General features: G+C 37.1%; 3 protein-coding genes across 4 annotated transcripts in view; 2 read left to right on the top strand and 1 right to left on the bottom strand.

Moving 5' to 3' along the window:
* The window catches only part of LOC133530339 (coactosin-like protein), a 44,326-nt gene extending 41,236 nt beyond the window's left edge, over positions 1–3,090 (bottom strand). Inside the window, exon 1 of the mRNA XM_061868249.1 lies at positions 2,757–3,090. Coding sequence (XP_061724233.1) covers positions 2,757–2,831 — 75 coding nt within the window. The 5' untranslated portion in view covers positions 2,832–3,090. The remainder of the gene's footprint in view (positions 1–2,756) is intronic.
* A 270-nt stretch (positions 3,091–3,360) lies between these two features.
* LOC133530335 (EKC/KEOPS complex subunit TP53RK) lies at positions 3,361–4,328 on the top strand. The gene has a single exon (XM_061868244.1). The coding sequence runs from the start codon at positions 3,573–3,575 to the stop codon at positions 4,293–4,295; it is 723 nt and encodes a 240-aa protein (XP_061724228.1). The 5' UTR covers positions 3,361–3,572; the 3' UTR covers positions 4,296–4,328.
* A 2,559-nt stretch (positions 4,329–6,887) lies between these two features.
* On the top strand, positions 6,888–17,547 carry LOC133530329 (zinc finger protein 782-like). 2 transcript variants are annotated; one of them, XM_061868234.1, is made up of 6 exons: positions 6,888–7,181; positions 7,333–7,462; positions 9,276–9,341; positions 10,456–10,512; positions 11,095–11,157; positions 15,719–17,547. In XM_061868234.1, the coding sequence occupies exons 1-6, from the start codon at positions 7,053–7,055 to the stop codon at positions 16,681–16,683; spliced, it is 1,410 nt and encodes a 469-aa protein (XP_061724218.1). In that variant the 5' UTR covers positions 6,888–7,052; the 3' UTR covers positions 16,684–17,547. The 2 variants fall into 2 exon arrangements, with proteins under 2 accessions (XP_061724218.1, XP_061724219.1); XM_061868235.1 differs by lacking the exon at positions 15,719–17,547 and adding an exon at positions 12,867–13,939 and having other exon boundaries at positions 6,900–7,181.
* Positions 17,548–18,985: the final 1,438 nt, after the last annotated feature.

Raw genomic sequence — 18,985 nt, 5'->3', positions numbered from 1 at the left:
GTATTGGAGTTAGTGGGCCTTAGAGGGCCACGTCGACCAGGCAGTGATCTATTGTGGCAGCCATTTAAAGTTCATTACTAATGCCCGTTGGATCCAAGAAATTCCAGATTCTTTGGGGCGAAATGTTCTGTACCTCATAGGGTTGCAATACGGGCGGCACGTATTAGAACCATAAACGAGTGAAGCACGGAAAGTACAGATATTATATATGTATATTGTTGTCCAAGTACCCACACAAAGGGCTGGTGGCCTAGCGGTAAGAACGTGCGACCAGCAAACCGGAGGTCGCGGGTTCCTACCCCGGCTCGTACCAATGAGTTTTTCGGAACTTATGTACGAAATATCATTTGATATTTACCAGTCGCTTTTCGGTGAAGGAAAACATCGCGAGGAAACCGGACTAATCCCAACAAGGCCTAGTTTAACCTCTGGGTTGGTAGGTCAGATGGCAGTCGCTTTCGTAAACGCCTACGCTAAATCTTGGGATTAGTTGTCAAGCGAACCACTGGCTCCCATGAGCCGTGGCAAAATGCCGGGACAACGCAAGGAAGAAGAGTTGTCCAAGTACCCACAACACAGGCCTTATTGAGCTTACTGTGGGACTTTAGTCAATTTGTATAATAATGTCCTATAATATTTATTTAAGGAAAACCTACGTATTTGTGGTATTATCTTGAGATATAGTACCTATAGTATATCATCCAGCTCTGCTATCACAATGTCTCACTATCGGATTATTTTCTCAAGTGTTTGTGATACAACACCCACGATAATCGGTTAGGAACTGCAGTCATTTTGATTTTTGCAGGTAAGAGACAGAACACTAAACAAAAACAACTTAAACAAGGCTATAAGCTATAACCGAGAAAATCGAAATTCATCAATTGCGGGCATTTTTCTCTGTCACTCTAATTACGTCTTAGTAAACGAGAAAGATCCCCGCAATTTGCGAATTTCGGTTTTCGCGGTAGGCCCCCAGATGTCACGATTCAATCGAACAATGAGGGGGTACCGCGAACACCGAAGTTTGCAATTTGCGGGCATCTTTCTATTTTACTCCAATTAAGGCGTAATTAGGGTGACAAAGAAAGATGCCCGAAATTTGCCTATATATCCATTAAAACAGAGGGCCTACTGCGTACCACGTTCGACGTGTTGCCTCCGTCACACTTAAGTATGTACGAATTTACAAGTGCGACAGGGAGGCAACACGTTCAACGTGGCAGGTCCTCAGATGTTTTCTAAGCCCGTTTCAAAAAACCGACACGCATGAACGTCGTACCTACCGTAAACGGGAACAGCACTTACGACTGTTTGATCGGTAGCTAGATTCTAGCTTAAGACTTGTGTGACGTGTAACATTGACATGAATTTCAATTAGATATACCTACTTAAGAATAAATTATTATTTATTATCGTTATTGTTAAATTGTGTTATTTAAATAAATATGTCACCACGGTCTTTGAAATATAATTAATATGAGAATAAATTAATTAACCCGAATGATAAAAAGGCAGGATGTTTCCGAAATTTATGTGTATAGTTTAGGGTGGTTTAGGCGTAAACCGTAGGCATGTCCATTTCTTATAAAACCGCGAAAATCGAAGTTCGTCAATTGCGGGGATTTTTCTCTGTCACTCTAATTACATCTTAATGAGAGTAAAAGAGAAAGATCCCCGCAATTTACGAATTTCGGTTTTCGCGGTAGGCCCTGTAACCCAAACGGTACGTTTGGTAACTAGTAACTACACTAACTACGCGGATGCTTCGAAATTTCGTAGAATATCATTTCGGCGAACATATTTTTTTTACTTAAAGCCGTGTGACATATCTTGTTCATATAATTAATTTCCTTTTCTCTTTTTTACGTGGTCTTTGAATGGTGGGTTGTAGGATGAAAAAAGTTTGTACAGCAAAGTTTGCTCATCTCATAAGCAAGCTCTTATGCGTTTAATGCTCGCAACGACTTGACTTTTGTTGTTTAATCTTTCACTAGCTCGGGTCTAATACAAGCACCAGAGGTAAACAATAACTAACTAGGGGAGGAGGAAAAAAAGGGGGGAGGCCTTTGCCCAACAGTGGGACACAGTGGGTTCTGAATAATAATAAATTAACTTTTTCACAATAGCCCAGTTTCATGAACCACCCAAATTTCTACATTACATTAAAGCTCTCCGTACGTGTTGGATCTACGTCCTCACGCAAGCCTACCAAAAGACCGGGATTATAGGTCCGTGAAATCCAAAATGGAGATACAATAATTAAATAAATAGGTATAGGTACGTATAGCTTGTATTTCTGTTCAAATTTTAGTCTAATCAGAAAATCTTCAACCATTAACTGCCGAATGTTCTTATTTATTTTTATGTCTTTATTTAATCAATAATTAAAGCCAGATAACTTGTAAAACATTTCCACTGTAATCATTATTTTTGTTTACCCTCACCTTTAACACTTAAGCGTAGGTATATAATTTATTTCAAGTACTTTGTGCTGACATCATACACATGTAATGGAAACTGCTCAATTAAAAGAAAGGGAACAGCAATTTCCCGCCAACTTCATCCTCTTTAAGTGCATTCAGGACATAGCATTCCTGCATTCATGAACCCACAATAAACCTAACTACCAGCGCCAGACGATTCTATAGGACATCTCCCCTCTAGACCTAAAAATGTCTACCTACCGCGTATACAGTGACAGACAATATTCCGCCTTTTACCTCCAAAGTCTGTAAAATAAATAAAAAACTCACTTTTTTCGGCCCATTTTGGACGATGGTCTCGTATTCTAATCCCTCAGCAGACATCATGTTGGTAACACAATTCATTCACAGAATCACAAAAAAATAAAAATAAAAGTATCGCTACTTTTATAAATTAAAGCACTCGTTTTATGACTGTTTAAATTGTTTGCTGATGTAGAACTCTCACTGTGTTTAAATGAATCACTGTCTGTTAAAGGATTTGTAGGGATTGGTCTGAATGAAATAATTTGTAGTGCCGGCCGGCACTGTTCCGATATCACGCCCACAGCCTCCCGGAGCTCCACGAATACAGCAACGTATCTCGGGCGTTTCTATAGTAGAAAGTATATCCATAACTATAAAATACCTACTTGATTAAATGTAAAGTGCGGCTTGCATGTGACGATTCTGTCTTTCTCACGCTTATTTTTTTATGAAACGCTGCAAGTTTTAACTTGAGTGCGCTTTAAAATATTTTGGATCATAAAAGTTATTTATCAACAACAAACTGTGTTGATATCTGTTTAATTATAATGTCATCAATGAAATAATTAAGTTAAATTATGAGACTTCCAATACAGAAAGTAACAAACGCAACTTTGACAGTTATAACAGACAGATACCTACTATTTTTTTGGTGGATGTGGTCCTGTCAAATTGTAAACAAATAATTATTTAATTTTATTACTCTTTTGCAACATCTCAAGCAGTCTAGGTCTAAATATAGGTATTTAAGGGGCCATTGCCACTGTTGAAGTAAAATTGGAGGACAATCGTGTTGACCAGTTTTTAGGTTAAGTAATATTTCACCAAAAACATCGAAACATGTGTGAAGATTTAAAGATATTGAAGCAAGGAGCTGAAGCGAAGCTGTACATCTGTAATTACCTTGGCAAACCTACGCTAATCAAGGAAAGGTTCGAGAAGAAATATCGGCAACCTGAACTTGATGTCTCTATAACAAAGGAGCGAATAAAAAATGAAGCTAGAGCTATAGTTCGCTGTAAAGCAGCCGATGTCAAAACTCCAGCGTTGTATTTAGTAGATTTTGAGCGTAGACGCATATACATGCAACATTTTATGCACAGCATCACAGTGAAAGACTTCATAATAAACATTTTTACGAAACATCTTCAGTATGGCTCGGGCGATGGACCAAATAGCCTTGACAAACTTGCCAGACTAATCGGGCAAACTGTGCGTAAGCTACATGAAAACAACATTATTCATGGAGATTTAACTACATCAAATATGTTATTAGTTGATAAAAATTCAAATTCCAATGATTCTAATTGGTTAGATGTAGATAATGTGGAATTAGTCATGATTGATTTTGGATTATCATCCTTCGATACAAGTGCGGAAGATAAGGGGGTGGACTTGTATGTCCTGGAGAGGGCACTGATCAGCACCCATAATGACTACCCGGAGATATTCAGCAAAATCTTGGAAGCATATAAAAATCACAGCAAAAATAACATAAAGGAGATTATCAGCAAGTTTGAAGAAGTGAGGGCAAGAGGAAGGAAGAGGACAATGGTAGGATAGTTGGTTGTAAATAAAAAGTTTTATATATTTAAATGCATTTTATTTTGAAACTGTATCACAAAATCCAGACGAACAGCACTTTAACCTATTGAACGCCAAGACCACCCAAAAGCGTCATTACTAGATGTGCCCACAGTGCCAAGGACAGCTATAGGTGTTATGATGGATGCTGTCAAAGTAACCTTCACACATTCAAGTAAGGTTTACATTAGCTCCCTTGAGCCTGGGACCTTAGTGTTTGAGTGATGTTTGTGTTTATGACATAAGCCCTACCCTCTGAAGTTGTGAACTCTTGTAGTGTGAATCAATTTAAAAACAATCTTGACAAACTATCTAAGTAGTGAAATCATGCTAAGTGAACTCTGATTTAGACATACCAGCATCAGCTGCCTGTCTAAAACTAAATAATAATAATAAGAAAGCATTCAAAGGGCTAATCATTATTTGAATATAACAAAACAGGCCACAAAATAAAGTTGCAACTCAAAGACAGATAAGAACTAAAATGTAGAATTGACCATCATCATGAAACTAAGACCATTTTAGACTTTTTTATTAGATTAAAGTTTAAACCTATTAATCATCATAAAACAAACTTCTAAAGAACTCCTTAAACAGTACAGTTAGTTTAACAGTTAATAATAATCAACTAAAATTAAATATTTATTGAATCCCTGAGCATAGAGGTCTAGCATAAAATAAAAAATATTTGAGCAGAATTTCTGAAACTCGAAATCAAATTTTTGTATATATTGATAGGTGTTCTTTAAACCAATTAATGCTTACATACCTAAAAATCAACATTTAAGAGCTTCAGAAATAATTATTGTTCTACTAACTAAATGAAAATCTTACAACCTAAGCCACAAGGTCCAGCAAAAAAAAAAAATATATATATATTTGAGAAGAATATCTAAAAATCAGAATCTGTCTCTGACTCCTCACTGTTATCAGTCGTCCAATCTTCAGAATCTGAGTTCAAATCTTTTTCATACCTCCCAATTATATCATCAATGATGTCATCAAATTTGCATATCATGTCAAAGTACTCATTCTCAGTGTGTTTTACAAGATCCACCCACTTCTGATACTCAGCGATAGGATATTCAGAATACGATTTCATCCAGGTTTTTCTTTTGTCATCCACTGATGCACAGTCATGACTGTCTGCAAGCCTTTTCCTGATATCTTCCCAGACATATTCAAGTGGATTAAGATCTGCATGAATTGGAGGCAAGCGCAAGACAGTGTGCCCAATGCCTTTCAGTGCTTCATCAACAGCGTAAACCGGTTCAGAATGAGTCTTACTAATAAGCTCTAGCAGAAATATCTTCTGTAAATCCTCCTCAAATTCAATATTATGTATCTTCAACCAGTTCTGCATATCAGTTTTAGTTGTAAACATATCTTTTGGTTTTTTGTGCTTTTGAATGCTGTGGTGCCTCGGACTGCTAATACAAATCACAGAATTGGGTTCAAACTTATCCTGTAAATTCTCAGTCACCCATTTTTGAAATTTAGGGGTGTTCACTTCACTGAAATGATCACCAAATTCATAGTCAGCTTTAATAGTAGTGAAGGAACCATTCATCAAACCATTTTTAGCACCAGCGTGAACTATTACCAAGCGTTCCGTTTTCGAAATTTTAGCTGGTAAGTCAATTCTAAGGCAACGATCACGATTCTTGGCCACATCACTAGCCTCCATGTAAGTTTCATGCATGAAATATATGTTCCGATTTTCAGCTCTGCATTCCCGGATTTGTCTCAAATATCGAATACGCTTATTACCAAGAGTATGTTTCTCGACAAGAATGTGCCTGCGTGATGGCGACTGACATCGTATATAACGATAACCGAGCTCATGTAAAAGCTTTTTCAAATATTTGGGTTCGAACACGAGCCCATTCTCTTCTAACATTTCAGCTAACTCACCGAGCGTCGGCACTTCCTTTTCGGTCTCATAATATTCAAAGACCTTCTTTCTGACGACTCCTGCATTAATGCTGTTTACAATATTTTTTCTACTTCTAGAGTTCCTTTGTTCACAGGATTTTCTTTTCTCTTTCAAGGTTTTTTCGATGTTGTTTTCCATGTTTACAAGATAGCCTCCGTTCGGTACTTTTTTTCCTAATTATTATTATAGGTATAGGTCTCAATCACACCGAAGCGTCAACGCAATTTTTAACAAAAAGGCAAGAGTAATAACACGTGGGTAAGAATAAGAAAATAATATTAAGAACATGAAATATATAAATTCCCGCTGGCTGGCAGCCTGGCAATGATATAGTCCAACGTCAAAAACGAATTAAACCGGAGCGTTCAAATACTGCCAATATGAAAATATTTCCAATACCGACCGGATTCGTGATTTTGGTCACAGTATAAATTAATGTAAGGTTTATAGTGAATAAGGGCTGTATACTGTGGTTATATCAATAAAATGCACTAAGTATTTGTAGAAAATATAAATCACGTTATCCTCAATTAGTATAGAATTGGGGATAATAACGCAAACAGTAAAGTAAGTATATGGATAACGTGATTTACTAAATCTCAACTGTTTTTAAACGCATCCTTGCTGCTGTCAAAATATTGAGGTTTATTATTATATTTATATATTTTTTATATTGGCTTATTGCATTGATTGCTGAAACTGCTATGCAACAATTTTACTAGATTTTATAGCTTATTGTATTTGTTAACTGTTGTATTTGTAACAATAACAACTGGAATATAGGTTAAGTCGTTGCCGCGATGGACGTGGCGCATTCGTGTCGCTGCTGCCTGCGGTGTCCGCCGGACAAGGACCTGACGACGCCATACATACATCTCGGTAAAACAGAGATTTACGTTGAGATGTTGAAAGACTGCTTCGATTTACAGGTAAACATTACAACTTAAATTCATTGTGTTTTCAAAGTAAGCAGCAGTTTTACGTAATGTACGGTCAGCATCTATAACTTGGTATAATAATAATCAATTTTGATTCCTGATGATAGTTTTTAACCTAATCTAGAAACAATTAAACATGTAGCTAACGCTGGGCGGCTTGGGCTCGTGCGGCATCTGCTCCATGTGCGTGGGCCGCCTGCGAGACGCGAGCGACTTCAAGCTGCAAGTGCAGCGCAGCCAGGCGGAGCTGCAGGCAGCTGTGTTTATAAAAGGTCAGCACATTTTTAGTTTAAATTAGGCAGTTCCATAATTTACATTTGAACTGTAGACAACTTTTTAATACTTTTCATTAGTTCTTTATATTGAGTAATAGATTATATTTGGGCAGCAGAAGTCAATGGATATACTTTACTATACAGATTATATAAGGGTGTGATTGGTAATAAGGTCATTCAGAGAAGTCTCTCTCTTCCAAGTTATATAATATATCCTATATGGTGACGGGGTCAGCTTTCCATGTCTTTCGCTTCCACTTTGCCCTATCCTTAATTTTGTTTTTGGATACTTTGCACTCAATCATATCTTGGGGTCAGCTTTCCATGTCTTTCACTTCCACTTTGCCCTATCCTTAATTTTGTTTTTGGATACTTTGCACTCAATCATATCTTTTAGCACTATATCCTTCCATCTTGTTTTTTGTTTAGCCTCTATGACGGGGATGGTAAATCGTAGTACTAAAATTCCAACATAGTCTAGTGGTCTCCTTATGTGACCATTCCATTGCAGCCTACACTTCTACATTTTGTCGGCAATGTCATGCACACACAGGCTGCTCACACATACTCGTTGCGGATTTTGTCGAGCCTGGTAACAACACACATCCCCCTCAGCATGTAGTAAAGTAGGAAATGAATACTCACTACCTTTTTACTATGAATGCCTGGCATATAAAACTTGAATTACTGTCTACATTCTATCTATGGTACAAAAATTCAAGACAGCCTAGAGCAGTTCAGGGGGCCTAGCCAAAATGGCAATTGTACATTGATAAACACCTATTAGGTGGGTCCACACAGAGCGAGCATACGGGCGATCATCATTCGGTTTGATTGATATTTTCCAAAATTTTAATTATTATCAGTTATTATAATTCTTAGTCCTAATTCTTATAATGAACAAAAAATATAAAAAAGTAAATGAAGAGGAATAGTTATATGGTTAATATACATCAAATTATGTAAAAATGTTTACAGAGAGGAAAATGGGGATCAGGTTTATATGGAGAAGCAATCCCCTTTCCTCTTAAGGTCTAAGATGATGCATTGTATGTACAGAGTGTGACAATCAAAGGGTTAATTGTTATAAGAGATAAGAGTAACAGATGCTTGGTCAGGGTTGATAAATTTTTTTAACAGATTTGATGTATTTATTCATTAAAGTTTATTTTTCAAGTAGACATATTACAATGCGCTTATGTTATTATGAAACTTAGAACGTCAAATTAAGCTACGCCAGCAGTAAGTTGTGCGTGCTCGTTCACTGAAAAGATCACTCCATACTAGTACAAGCTCACAAATGTACTAGTTCGATCTTTCAGTACATTTAGTACAGTAGTACACGGTACACCGAGAGATACTGAACATAATAATGTAACAGAGCGGTTTGTGCAGACATTTTGTAAAGTAGTACAAATAAATTTGTTATATCGCTTAATCCCGTGCAGTTGCAACGGAGTGACGGCTATGTGTTGTCTCGCTTATAATAGCCGAGAGCCGTTCGGTCGTCTTCGCACGCGAACAGCGTTATTTCGGTCGGATCACTCGGATCCCTTCGTTTCCGCTCCTCGTTCCGTTTTGCATGTAGTGTACTAAAATGTACTAAGAGCGGAATCATTAGGGAATAGTTCGGTCTAGTACAGAGAAGGGAATTGCGTCTTTTTAACTTGGAAGAACTTTTTTTTTTTTTGTTTTTTTATCTTCATAAGATTTAAGGGAAGAAACTCACCGGGACACATCTTTTCAATACATTATATCTTATAATTAACATGCTGCATCTTATAATTAAACTGTTGCTTATCTTGTCCAGAGGAGCCTGTCAAGATTGAGATAGCCGTAGATATCCTAGAAGATGACTCTGAGTATGATGTGTTAGGTAAGTTTACTTTTCTAATTATTATTTGAATCTTTTTTTAATAATGGCTGTTACTTCTTAGTGAATTTATTTGGATCAATTTGTCGACTTTAGGTAAATAATAGACAGCAAATGAAATACTATTTATTAAATACTTTGTTGTTAACTTTATGTTATAGCAGGAGATACGTTATAAGGAATATTATATATGTGTGATAAGAAATAAATAATAGAGAATATTTACATTGACACCTTGCAAGTAGGTTGCCTAGTAAAATTGAGTACTTATGGACAGAAAAATCTTTTTTTTTTGGTATTTAATCGTATATTATATCAATTGAAAGCTTACTTTTTATATAATCTAACTGTATCTAAACGACTTTTGTCTAAAATCTAGGCAACCATGGACTTGGACCAACTTTTTAATAAGGTACTCTATTACCGTTAGATTATATGTAAAATAAGCTTTAATTTGATATAATATATGATTAAATAGCAAAAAAAAGTAAAAAAAAACAACAGGTTGCACTCCGGGAGTGCCGGCAGAAGTGAAAACTTGAATATTAACGCTGTACATTTTTGATATTTTGGAATGGTTAGGCAATAATTTTGCACGAATTGCTTTAATTATCAGTATAAAGTACTATCATTTATGTGGTAAAATACAATAGTCATTTATTGCGCTATCGTACACACACATGACAATTTGTATTACATAAAAAAATTTAACATTTCAGAACTGTTACAATTTTTTAACATTAAAAAGTTTATCTCTCAGAAAAATCAACTTCCATCCATAATTTCAACGACTCAACAACGATCAGGTCACGTGTCCGTCTTACGAATTTTCAATCTGACGAATCTGACGATCACGTGACCTGTCGCAAGTTTGACATTTTTTTCCCCATCCCCATCACAAAAAGTGCACAGCGCCGCTAAAGAAGTTTTCACTTCAAAAACTTGTAAAATAATTTGGAGACGGCAGCGCATAATGCAAACCCAAAACTGTTTCTTTAAATCTTGTGAAAGGCGCGGTTGTTTCAAGTTCGGCAAGCCGTAGGGATTGTGTTGCGTGGACACACCCCCATTGATGTGTAGTAGTAATGTGTAGTGTTAATTTAATTTTTGTCTTCAGATGATGAGCCCATACAGAAAACAGAGATCAACGAACACGAGACAGGGGATATTTTGGGTAAGTGAATTTTGAAATAGAAAACGTACTAAGCAAAGACATTTCAAATTCAAAGAACAAATTTGTGGTTAATTCCTATTATAGGTGCATAAGTAACTGTCCAACACGAACATACCCGAATATTTACCGAAGGCAACCTGTTCTGACCTTGAACCTCAAACAATAACAAAAGAAAAGTCAAGATGAGGTGAGGGCAAAAAAAAAACAAAACAAAAGTGGCACAAACAAATTGTATTGTATATTATCCCATACATTTCATTCATGAGAAAATAAATAAGGTCTGGCGGGTCTGGGATCTTGCTCTAATACTACAATCAACTCACTTTAACACATTCACTGCCGGGAACCCACCTGGTGGGCGCTCGTGAACTTTGTTCAGATGCCGGACAACCCGCTATGCGGGTTGTTTTGTACGCAGCTATAGACCACCGGTTTCTGGGGTAGTGCGCCGTTTTTTGTCTGGCAGTGAATGTGTTAAAGGTTAATCGTATAAGCACGATTAACCTGTCAAAGCGACTTCTTTACGGCAAGCGATAAAGTGGGACTTTTTGCTTGCGATACAAATAGTGGTTTTCTTTATAGATGAAGATCCTCTGCTCAAACCGGAGACTTCGGATAATGTGAAGATGGAGAACATGATAAAGGGTGAGTACTCACATTTACACTTTTTGACGACCGGTCTGGCCTAGTGGGCAGTGACCCTGCCTATGAAGCCGATGGTCCTGGGTTCGAATCCCGGTAAGGGAATTTACTTGTGTGATGAACTCGGATATTTGTTCCCGAGTTATGGATGTTTTCTATGTATTTAAGTATTTATATATTACATATATTTTCATTTTTCATATATCGAGTTCTGAGTACCCACGAAACAAGTCTTCATAAGCTTGTATGTCCCATAATACATATAATTTTTACAAGCTTTTATTTAACTTGCAATGTACCTATGTACGGGTCAAATCTTGCAAGTTAAATTTGACTCTTCCTGGTTTCCGATGAAGCTGAAAATTTGCATACGTCGTCGTAAGTCGGGTGACAATGCAATATTATGGTACCATCGAGCTGATCTGATGATGGAGACAGGAGGTGGACATATGAACTCTGTGATAAAACAACGCAAACCTAATTGTGTTTGGAGTTTTCAGAATTGTCTCGATGAGTATTAGTTGCTTGTGGAAAGAAAAGTACAGTCAGCGATAAAAGCTTACCCAAAAATGAATTTTTTGCCAAAACTTATTTTACACTAAGGGCATCCGTTAGCTGGCGCGGGTGCACTTCGCGGGCGCACGCACGCGGGTGCCATTGTAGGTAAAATCCGTCGCACGCGTCCGCGCCAGTTAGCGGCGCTCATACAATTTTTCGTTAACCCGCTCACCCGCCCCGTACAGCCACGTCATCTAGCGGATGCCTTAAGATTTAATTCGTTTTAGGATTTCTCTATTAACCCCTCTGTTTAATGGAAAAATAAATAAATAAAATTTAAGCTTGGTCCCGATTACAACTGTCCCTTTCTGTGCGCATTTTCTTAATCTGACGGTTACAATGTGAAAATCGGGTTACGAATGTAACCATCAGATTAAATATTAGCACCAACGTGGGCCAAATCCACAATCTACGGTTTTTCGAACTGCCCCCAAACCCCAACCAACCATCCAACATAGAAGGCGCGAGTAAAATATTAACTGTAAAACATGATACAAAATCATCATTTAAAAATCATTCAAAACCATCATTTAAAAGTCACTAGACTTAAATCGACCGGGATATGGACCGACCTCGGTCTACCCTACTTCACAACCCAACTTTGCCACCCACCCGCTATCTCCAACCACCCGTGAACAAGATGCATTTAACTGCGTCGAAATATCTGGAGCTCAAAAATAATATAAAAGGTAATCACGGCTTATATCCCGGTCGATTTAAGTCTGGTGAAACTGACCGCGAATCATTCAAAACTGTGTTAACCTTTTGACCGCCACTGTCGGATCTGAAAGACTTGCCAAGGACGCCAACGGCGGCTACAGCCGACAGTTTCGCCAATGCAATAGGGACTAACGCGGGTCTCCGTAAAGTTCAATTTCGTTTAAATAATCGTGATCGCCTGCGTCCGGGGCACGGCATGTTCCTTCGTCGTCTGGCGTTCAAGAGGTTAAAAATCAATTCTACCAGCCAACATAAGGAAACACCTCAGAATTTACTTCAAATTACTTTGTGGATAAAATGCAACTTTCTCATCAGTTTTCGACCAGTCAAGAGAGCATACGAGATGGTGCGGTGAATAATTAATTCGTTGCTATCCCCCTCCATGCTTGGAAGCTATTCTTACAAAAAAATCAACAATGAATATGATATTGCAGCGGCGCACGCGGGGGAGCCGCCGTCCCCGCGCCGGCCGGGGCCCGCCGGCCCCCCGCGCGCCCGGCGCGGGGGGCCCCCGCCATGCCACTCCAACAAGACATCCACCACACGCTACCAATGCCATGACTGCGGAAGGACCTCTACAACGAAAACTCTTCTGAAAAAACACATAAATAAAATGCATACTGGCAACACTTATAAATGTGGTTACTGTCCCTACAATTTTAAGTACAGATCTACATTGAGAGAGCATGAAATGACACATACAGGGGAGAAGCCTTTCCAATGCGGCTACTGCGATTATAAAACTAGAGTAAACTCCAACTTAAAGTCTCACGTCATGATACACACAGGGGAAAAGCCATTCAAATGCGACATATGCGTTTATAAGTGCACGCGGAAAACGGTATTGAAAAGACATATGATGACGCACACTGGGGAGAAGCCTTACGCGTGTAAGTACTGCGATTATAAGTGCAGCGATCAAACCAACATGAGAACTCATGAGATGGCCCACACCGGGGAAAAGCCTTTCCAATGTATATATTGCACGTATAAGTGCCGACGCAGAAGTGATTTAAATATTCACCTAAGGAGACACACGGGAGAAAAGCCCTTTAAATGTAGGATCTGCGAGTACAATTGTGCGCATAAAACTAGTTTACAAGCACACTTTAAAGTGAAACACCCCGATGAACAGCCTTAGTGTATCACAGAATAGATAATACTACGTGCTGAATAACTGTCTAACAGAACCGATTTCTAACAACGGATTCCTAACACATGAAACGCATGACGCGTTTTCTTGCTTGCTTATTTAAACTAAGCCTTAATCACTGCTCGATATATTCGTGAGCCGACGATTAGGTGAAATAAAACTAAATTATTTGTGTGATAGATAGAGCATTTGTCGGGTGTGGGATATGTGATGCTGATGTGTGTTTCCCGATGCCGTGCCAATATGTGTGTGCGTTTAGTGGCGAGAAGTTGCTGGCAATGACGTTTTAAAAAAGTGTTTTACGTTTAGTCTATATGTTTTAGTTTATAAGAATATAAACAAGTTCGAACAGTATATTTGTTTGTTTTATTTCTTTTTTTTTTGGTATTCCATGTATGATTTGAGCAATGAGAATTGGGTACTTGACACATGTTGAATATTATATTTATATTCGATTCCTTACATTTTATTGAAAAATAAATTGTATGACAACTATACACATAAACGCAATATTTCAGGGTCAAAATGGCAATTTCCTTGATCTTCCATACATTTAGCACAGACTTATATGATGTGACGTCACATCACATTATCATTTTGTTAGAGGCGTTTCAATCGTCGAGTGCGAGCGTCAGAATTTAACTCTCATTTCTGATCTTTGTGTTGCTTAAATGCCATGAGTCCCATATAGACATTTGATCCTCAGGAAAATCAAGATCTTTTGACATTATTTACAAAAAACTGTCAAGTAGCCAATTTGCTGTCTGTAGTAGGACAGTGCTCTTTTAAATATGCGAGCTTGCTAAAGTTAGATCAAGCTTTGTTACAGTCTTGCTTGCCATTCGTGCAAGTAGCATGGCGGCAAAAAAACCTATACTTTTATTTACAACTACATTACTCATGTCGAGTGTCGACTAGATTTTTTTTGTGTCCATTAAGGATCAAATGCATATAAATTGAATTACACACACAACGTATCAGCATTCCGATACAACGAGGAAATGCCGCCAGCATCCTTGGTACAATGCCTCAAGGGCCTATTTTAGATATAAGCTAGTTACGAGTATAGTAATTCTCTGTATCCATCTATCATCATGTGTATCCATTATGTATATTATTATTGTAATTAAATCTGAAAAAAAAAACATTATCATCAGTCAACTATAGTTCGTTTTTTTTGCATTAGAAAAAAGGTAAACAATCTTGACATGTCTTTTTATAAAAAAATATTGAAAAACGCTTTAAAAATATATATATTGCTTGTGAAAGCAAAATATTGTAAACAATCGTTTATGATTTATAATTGTTTTACGTATTTACTGTGGTGGATTTTTCAAAAGTGTTATACATTATTTCGGCGACAGTTTTCGGTTGCGTCGCATGCTCCGGTGTAGGATTCGGCAGATTACCATGGAATCACCGAATTACCACACTAATGCTATCGTTACGCCAAAAACGCTGAAAATTGTGTTCAAAGCATGAAAATCGGTACGATTGATCTTAAGATCGATTGGCCTTAAGGCCATTTGAATCAATTTAACCCGTAGAACCAAAAATAAATGGAGAGTAGTTATGACGTCATCTTTTTTTTAATGGGAATAAATAATGTTCAGAAACCTGTGGTATCAAATGAAAGGGTTTGTTAAACCCATTATGAAATATATCACATCATTACATTTCATTAATTTATTGGAATTAAAATATATATATACATACTTAACATAATAAATAAGTTCTTGGGTTGGGTTATACAATTAGGTTGCGTCGCTTTATCACAGAGCTCTTATGACCACCTCCTGTCTCCATCATCAGATCAACTCGATAATACCATCCCCGACATCCATTGTCACCCGACTTGCATATGTATACAAATTTTCAGCTTCATGGAAAACCGGGAAGCGGGTCAAATTTAAATAATTATAGGGCAACTACAAAATATGTTGCATTATAAAAAAAAACTCAAGCTAAACTTACACGGTATATGTTTTGTATTAAACAGCGCGTGATCATATATTACTGGACAGGCTTTAGACAGTTGTCATATTTAAAGAATTAAGGCTTTATTTAATTTAGCGTACTTAGAATTAGTTTATTAAAGTATTCGTGTTTTTAATTGGTCTTCTTTGCATCCAGGTTCGGACTCCGTGCCTGCCAACGCCAGAGAGCCCGCAATTCGTCTAGTGAAGCTCGAGCGACTCCGCAGCGATGAGGGACATACAACTGTTCACTCTGAAAAGAAATCATACGCCTGTGAACACTGCAGCAAAAGTTTCTCAAGCAAGTCTAATTTAAACAAACATAAGCAACAGGCACACTTCATTTCCAAACAATTTGCTTGTCATTTTTGTAGTTCTACATTCCAAACGAAATTGCTTTTATTGGAGCACGAGAAAAGCGAACATGGTGTTACGAAATTCATGTGTGCCGAATGTGAGTATACAACAGTTGACAAGAAAAGGTTGCAAACTCATTTGAAGAGACACACAGCCGAAAAACATTGGAGCTGCCCTCACTGCAGTTATACAAGTCACCACAGAGGTCATTTTCAGGAACATGAAAAGATACACGAAAAGAAGCCTTACAGCTGTAGCGACTGTGACTATAAATGCTGTCGTAAACAAGAACTAAGACGTCATCAGTTGATGCACACAGGTGAAAAACCATACACCTGTAGCTACTGTGACTACAAGTGTAGGGATAAAAGTAACCTACGACGTCACCAGATGAAACATACTGAGACGAAACCTTTTGAATGTAGCCAATGCGATTATAAATGCAGTCGCAAAGAGAGCTTGCAAACACACGAGAAGACACATACCGACGAAAAGCCGTTTAAATGCAAAGACTGTGATTTCAAATGTAAAAATAAAGCGAACCTAAGACGTCATCAATTAACTCACACTGGGACAAAACCTTATCAATGTAGCCACTGCGATTATCAATGTATTCAGAAACGACGACTACTGGAACACCAAAGGGTTCACACAGGTGAGAAACTTGGCAAGAACTACAACTGCAGTCATTGCGAGTACAGGTGTAGACGAAATGACCAATTACGAAAGCACGAAAAGATACAACATCATATAACATTAATTTGATCGCAAAAAGGAGTTCTTTATCAAGTCGTAATGCGCTAATTATCGCACTAGTGTACTATAAATACCATATCGAGGCGATATCTTATTCTAGTTAATATTTCTATTCTAGTTAAATCAAAGGATAAAACTCTTGGCAGTTCAGTTTCTACGAAACATGGCGTCGTACAGCGCCATCTGCAGCTTTCAAACTAGAAGGCACGATTTCTTTTTAGACTACACATATTATACAATTAATGAATCTAAAAATAATATACTATTCAAGTTGTTTCTATGTCTATCTCTAAGCTTTATCTTTGAATGAGTAAAATACCAATAATTATACACGAGGAACCCGAAATATTTTAACCACGAGGCCAAAGAAAGGAAGAAATGTTACATGAGTTTATGTAAATTTCGCCAAAAAAAATGTCTGATTTTTCACGTGTCGCTTAAAATTAATTTTTACTTTTTATTTCATAAAACCTAGTTTTTGTAAAGTGTTATTTGTTACTTTTTTACATCTATCAATAAGGTTATTTAGACTACGCCAACATGGCATCGTCGCCATCCAAAAGGCGTTTTGCACTAAGTAACAATATTATTGGTATTAACTCTAAAAGTAAGCAAATTCCAGAAAAAATATATGCTATTTTATTCTTAAAATACACTGGATACTGGATGGATAGGAATTTGAGTTCCTCGTGTTACAGCGTGTACGTAGGTATATAAGTGTGATAGAAACCTTATTTTTACTTTTGTATTCTAGTTCAATGAAATACCTTCAATATGTTAATACCATGTCTTGAATTTATTAATAGTTTATTTAAATTATATGAATATATACGTACTGTAAAATAAAAGTATGACTAAAGTGTAAAATATGTATGTTTGTGTTTGTTATTCCGCCCTATGTCAAAAAGAGTTTAAAATTTTTCTTAAAGTGCGGTTCTCCGCGACGTAAGCTTGTATATGTTACGGGCAACTTGATTAACCGGGCAGTATAAATAATGACTGGTCATTATGAATAATTCCCATGAGCGTCGGACAAAGTGATAAATTTATTACTGTGGAAAATCCATATTAATAAAGCTTACTTGGCTGATTTACACGCTGGTGTATTCATTCACGGACAGTCGCAATTCTAAAAAGATTGCACACCAGCGTCCGCGAAGTAACCTTGAATACCTTTGTCACTAGAATAAAGGCGGTAAATTTGAAAATTTGTATGATTGATCTTCCGTGCAAATTTTGACATACTTACCCGTAAACGTAACCCCTGCCTTATTGTAGCAATAAGATAGAAATTAGAAATGTTAATTTGCCAAAACACGTTACAATTAGGTCTTAAAACAGTTTTAGTATTAGTATTCAGTCGACATAAAGCCAACATGCAAAATGTTTGTAATTTACATTTACTACTAGAGTACATCAGGTACATGCATAAAATTTTAATAATCCTAATAAAAACAATGACATAATGTAAATAAAAATAAATGAGATTAAAATAGAAATACTAAGCTAAACTAAAATAGATTGGTAGGTATGTCAAAGCTATGTCATAAACAGATAATGAAAAATTACAATTTGAAATCTAAATAGTCCTTAACAGTATAAAAGCAATTGTCTTGTAGCCATTAAGTCAGTTTTATCCTAAATTCATTTCCACGCAACATTCTCAATTCATGAGGGAGCTTATTATACAAAACAATACACATGTTATACGCATTTTTCCTATAGATATCGCTTTTACATGCTGGCTGGTATATCATATTTTTATACTGGGCTCGTAGCTCTCTTGCAAACATGTCTTCTCGCTTTTTAAAATATCCTGGGTGGCTTTTAGTAAATAGGCATGCCTTTAAAATGTACATACAGGCTAAGGGGAGAATTTTAAACTTTTGGAATAGAGGTCTGCAACTAGCTAGGGAAGCAAACTTCAGTGATATTCTAGCCACAGTCAAGGTACTTATTAAATATCGTCACGAAATATTTGAAAAAAAATATGTATATACAATTACAAGACCTTATCCATTAAGGTAGCGTGTACATATTATTGTCACATTGTCCGTTCCGATATTTAGTTCTGTAAGAAATTTGATTAGACGGGTCCACACAGAGCGAGCAGAGGTAATTTCCTCACGCACAAAACGGCCAATGTAGACGTGCCTCGGCCGCTTTGTGCGTGAGGATATCGCCTCGTGCGTATGCTGGCTCTGTGTGGACCCGCCTATTTAAGTATGTTGTTTTTGACTTTTACCTCCGCCAGTTCCAGGCATAGCACCAAAAACCTCTCTCAAGTCCTAGATGTTCTGACTTTTCATAT

Source organism: Cydia pomonella, chromosome 22, assembly GCF_033807575.1.
Source record: "Cydia pomonella isolate Wapato2018A chromosome 22, ilCydPomo1, whole genome shotgun sequence".
NCBI classification, from domain to species: Eukaryota; Metazoa; Arthropoda; class Insecta; order Lepidoptera; family Tortricidae; genus Cydia; species Cydia pomonella.
This window is presented reverse-complemented; position numbering and strand designations above follow the sequence as displayed.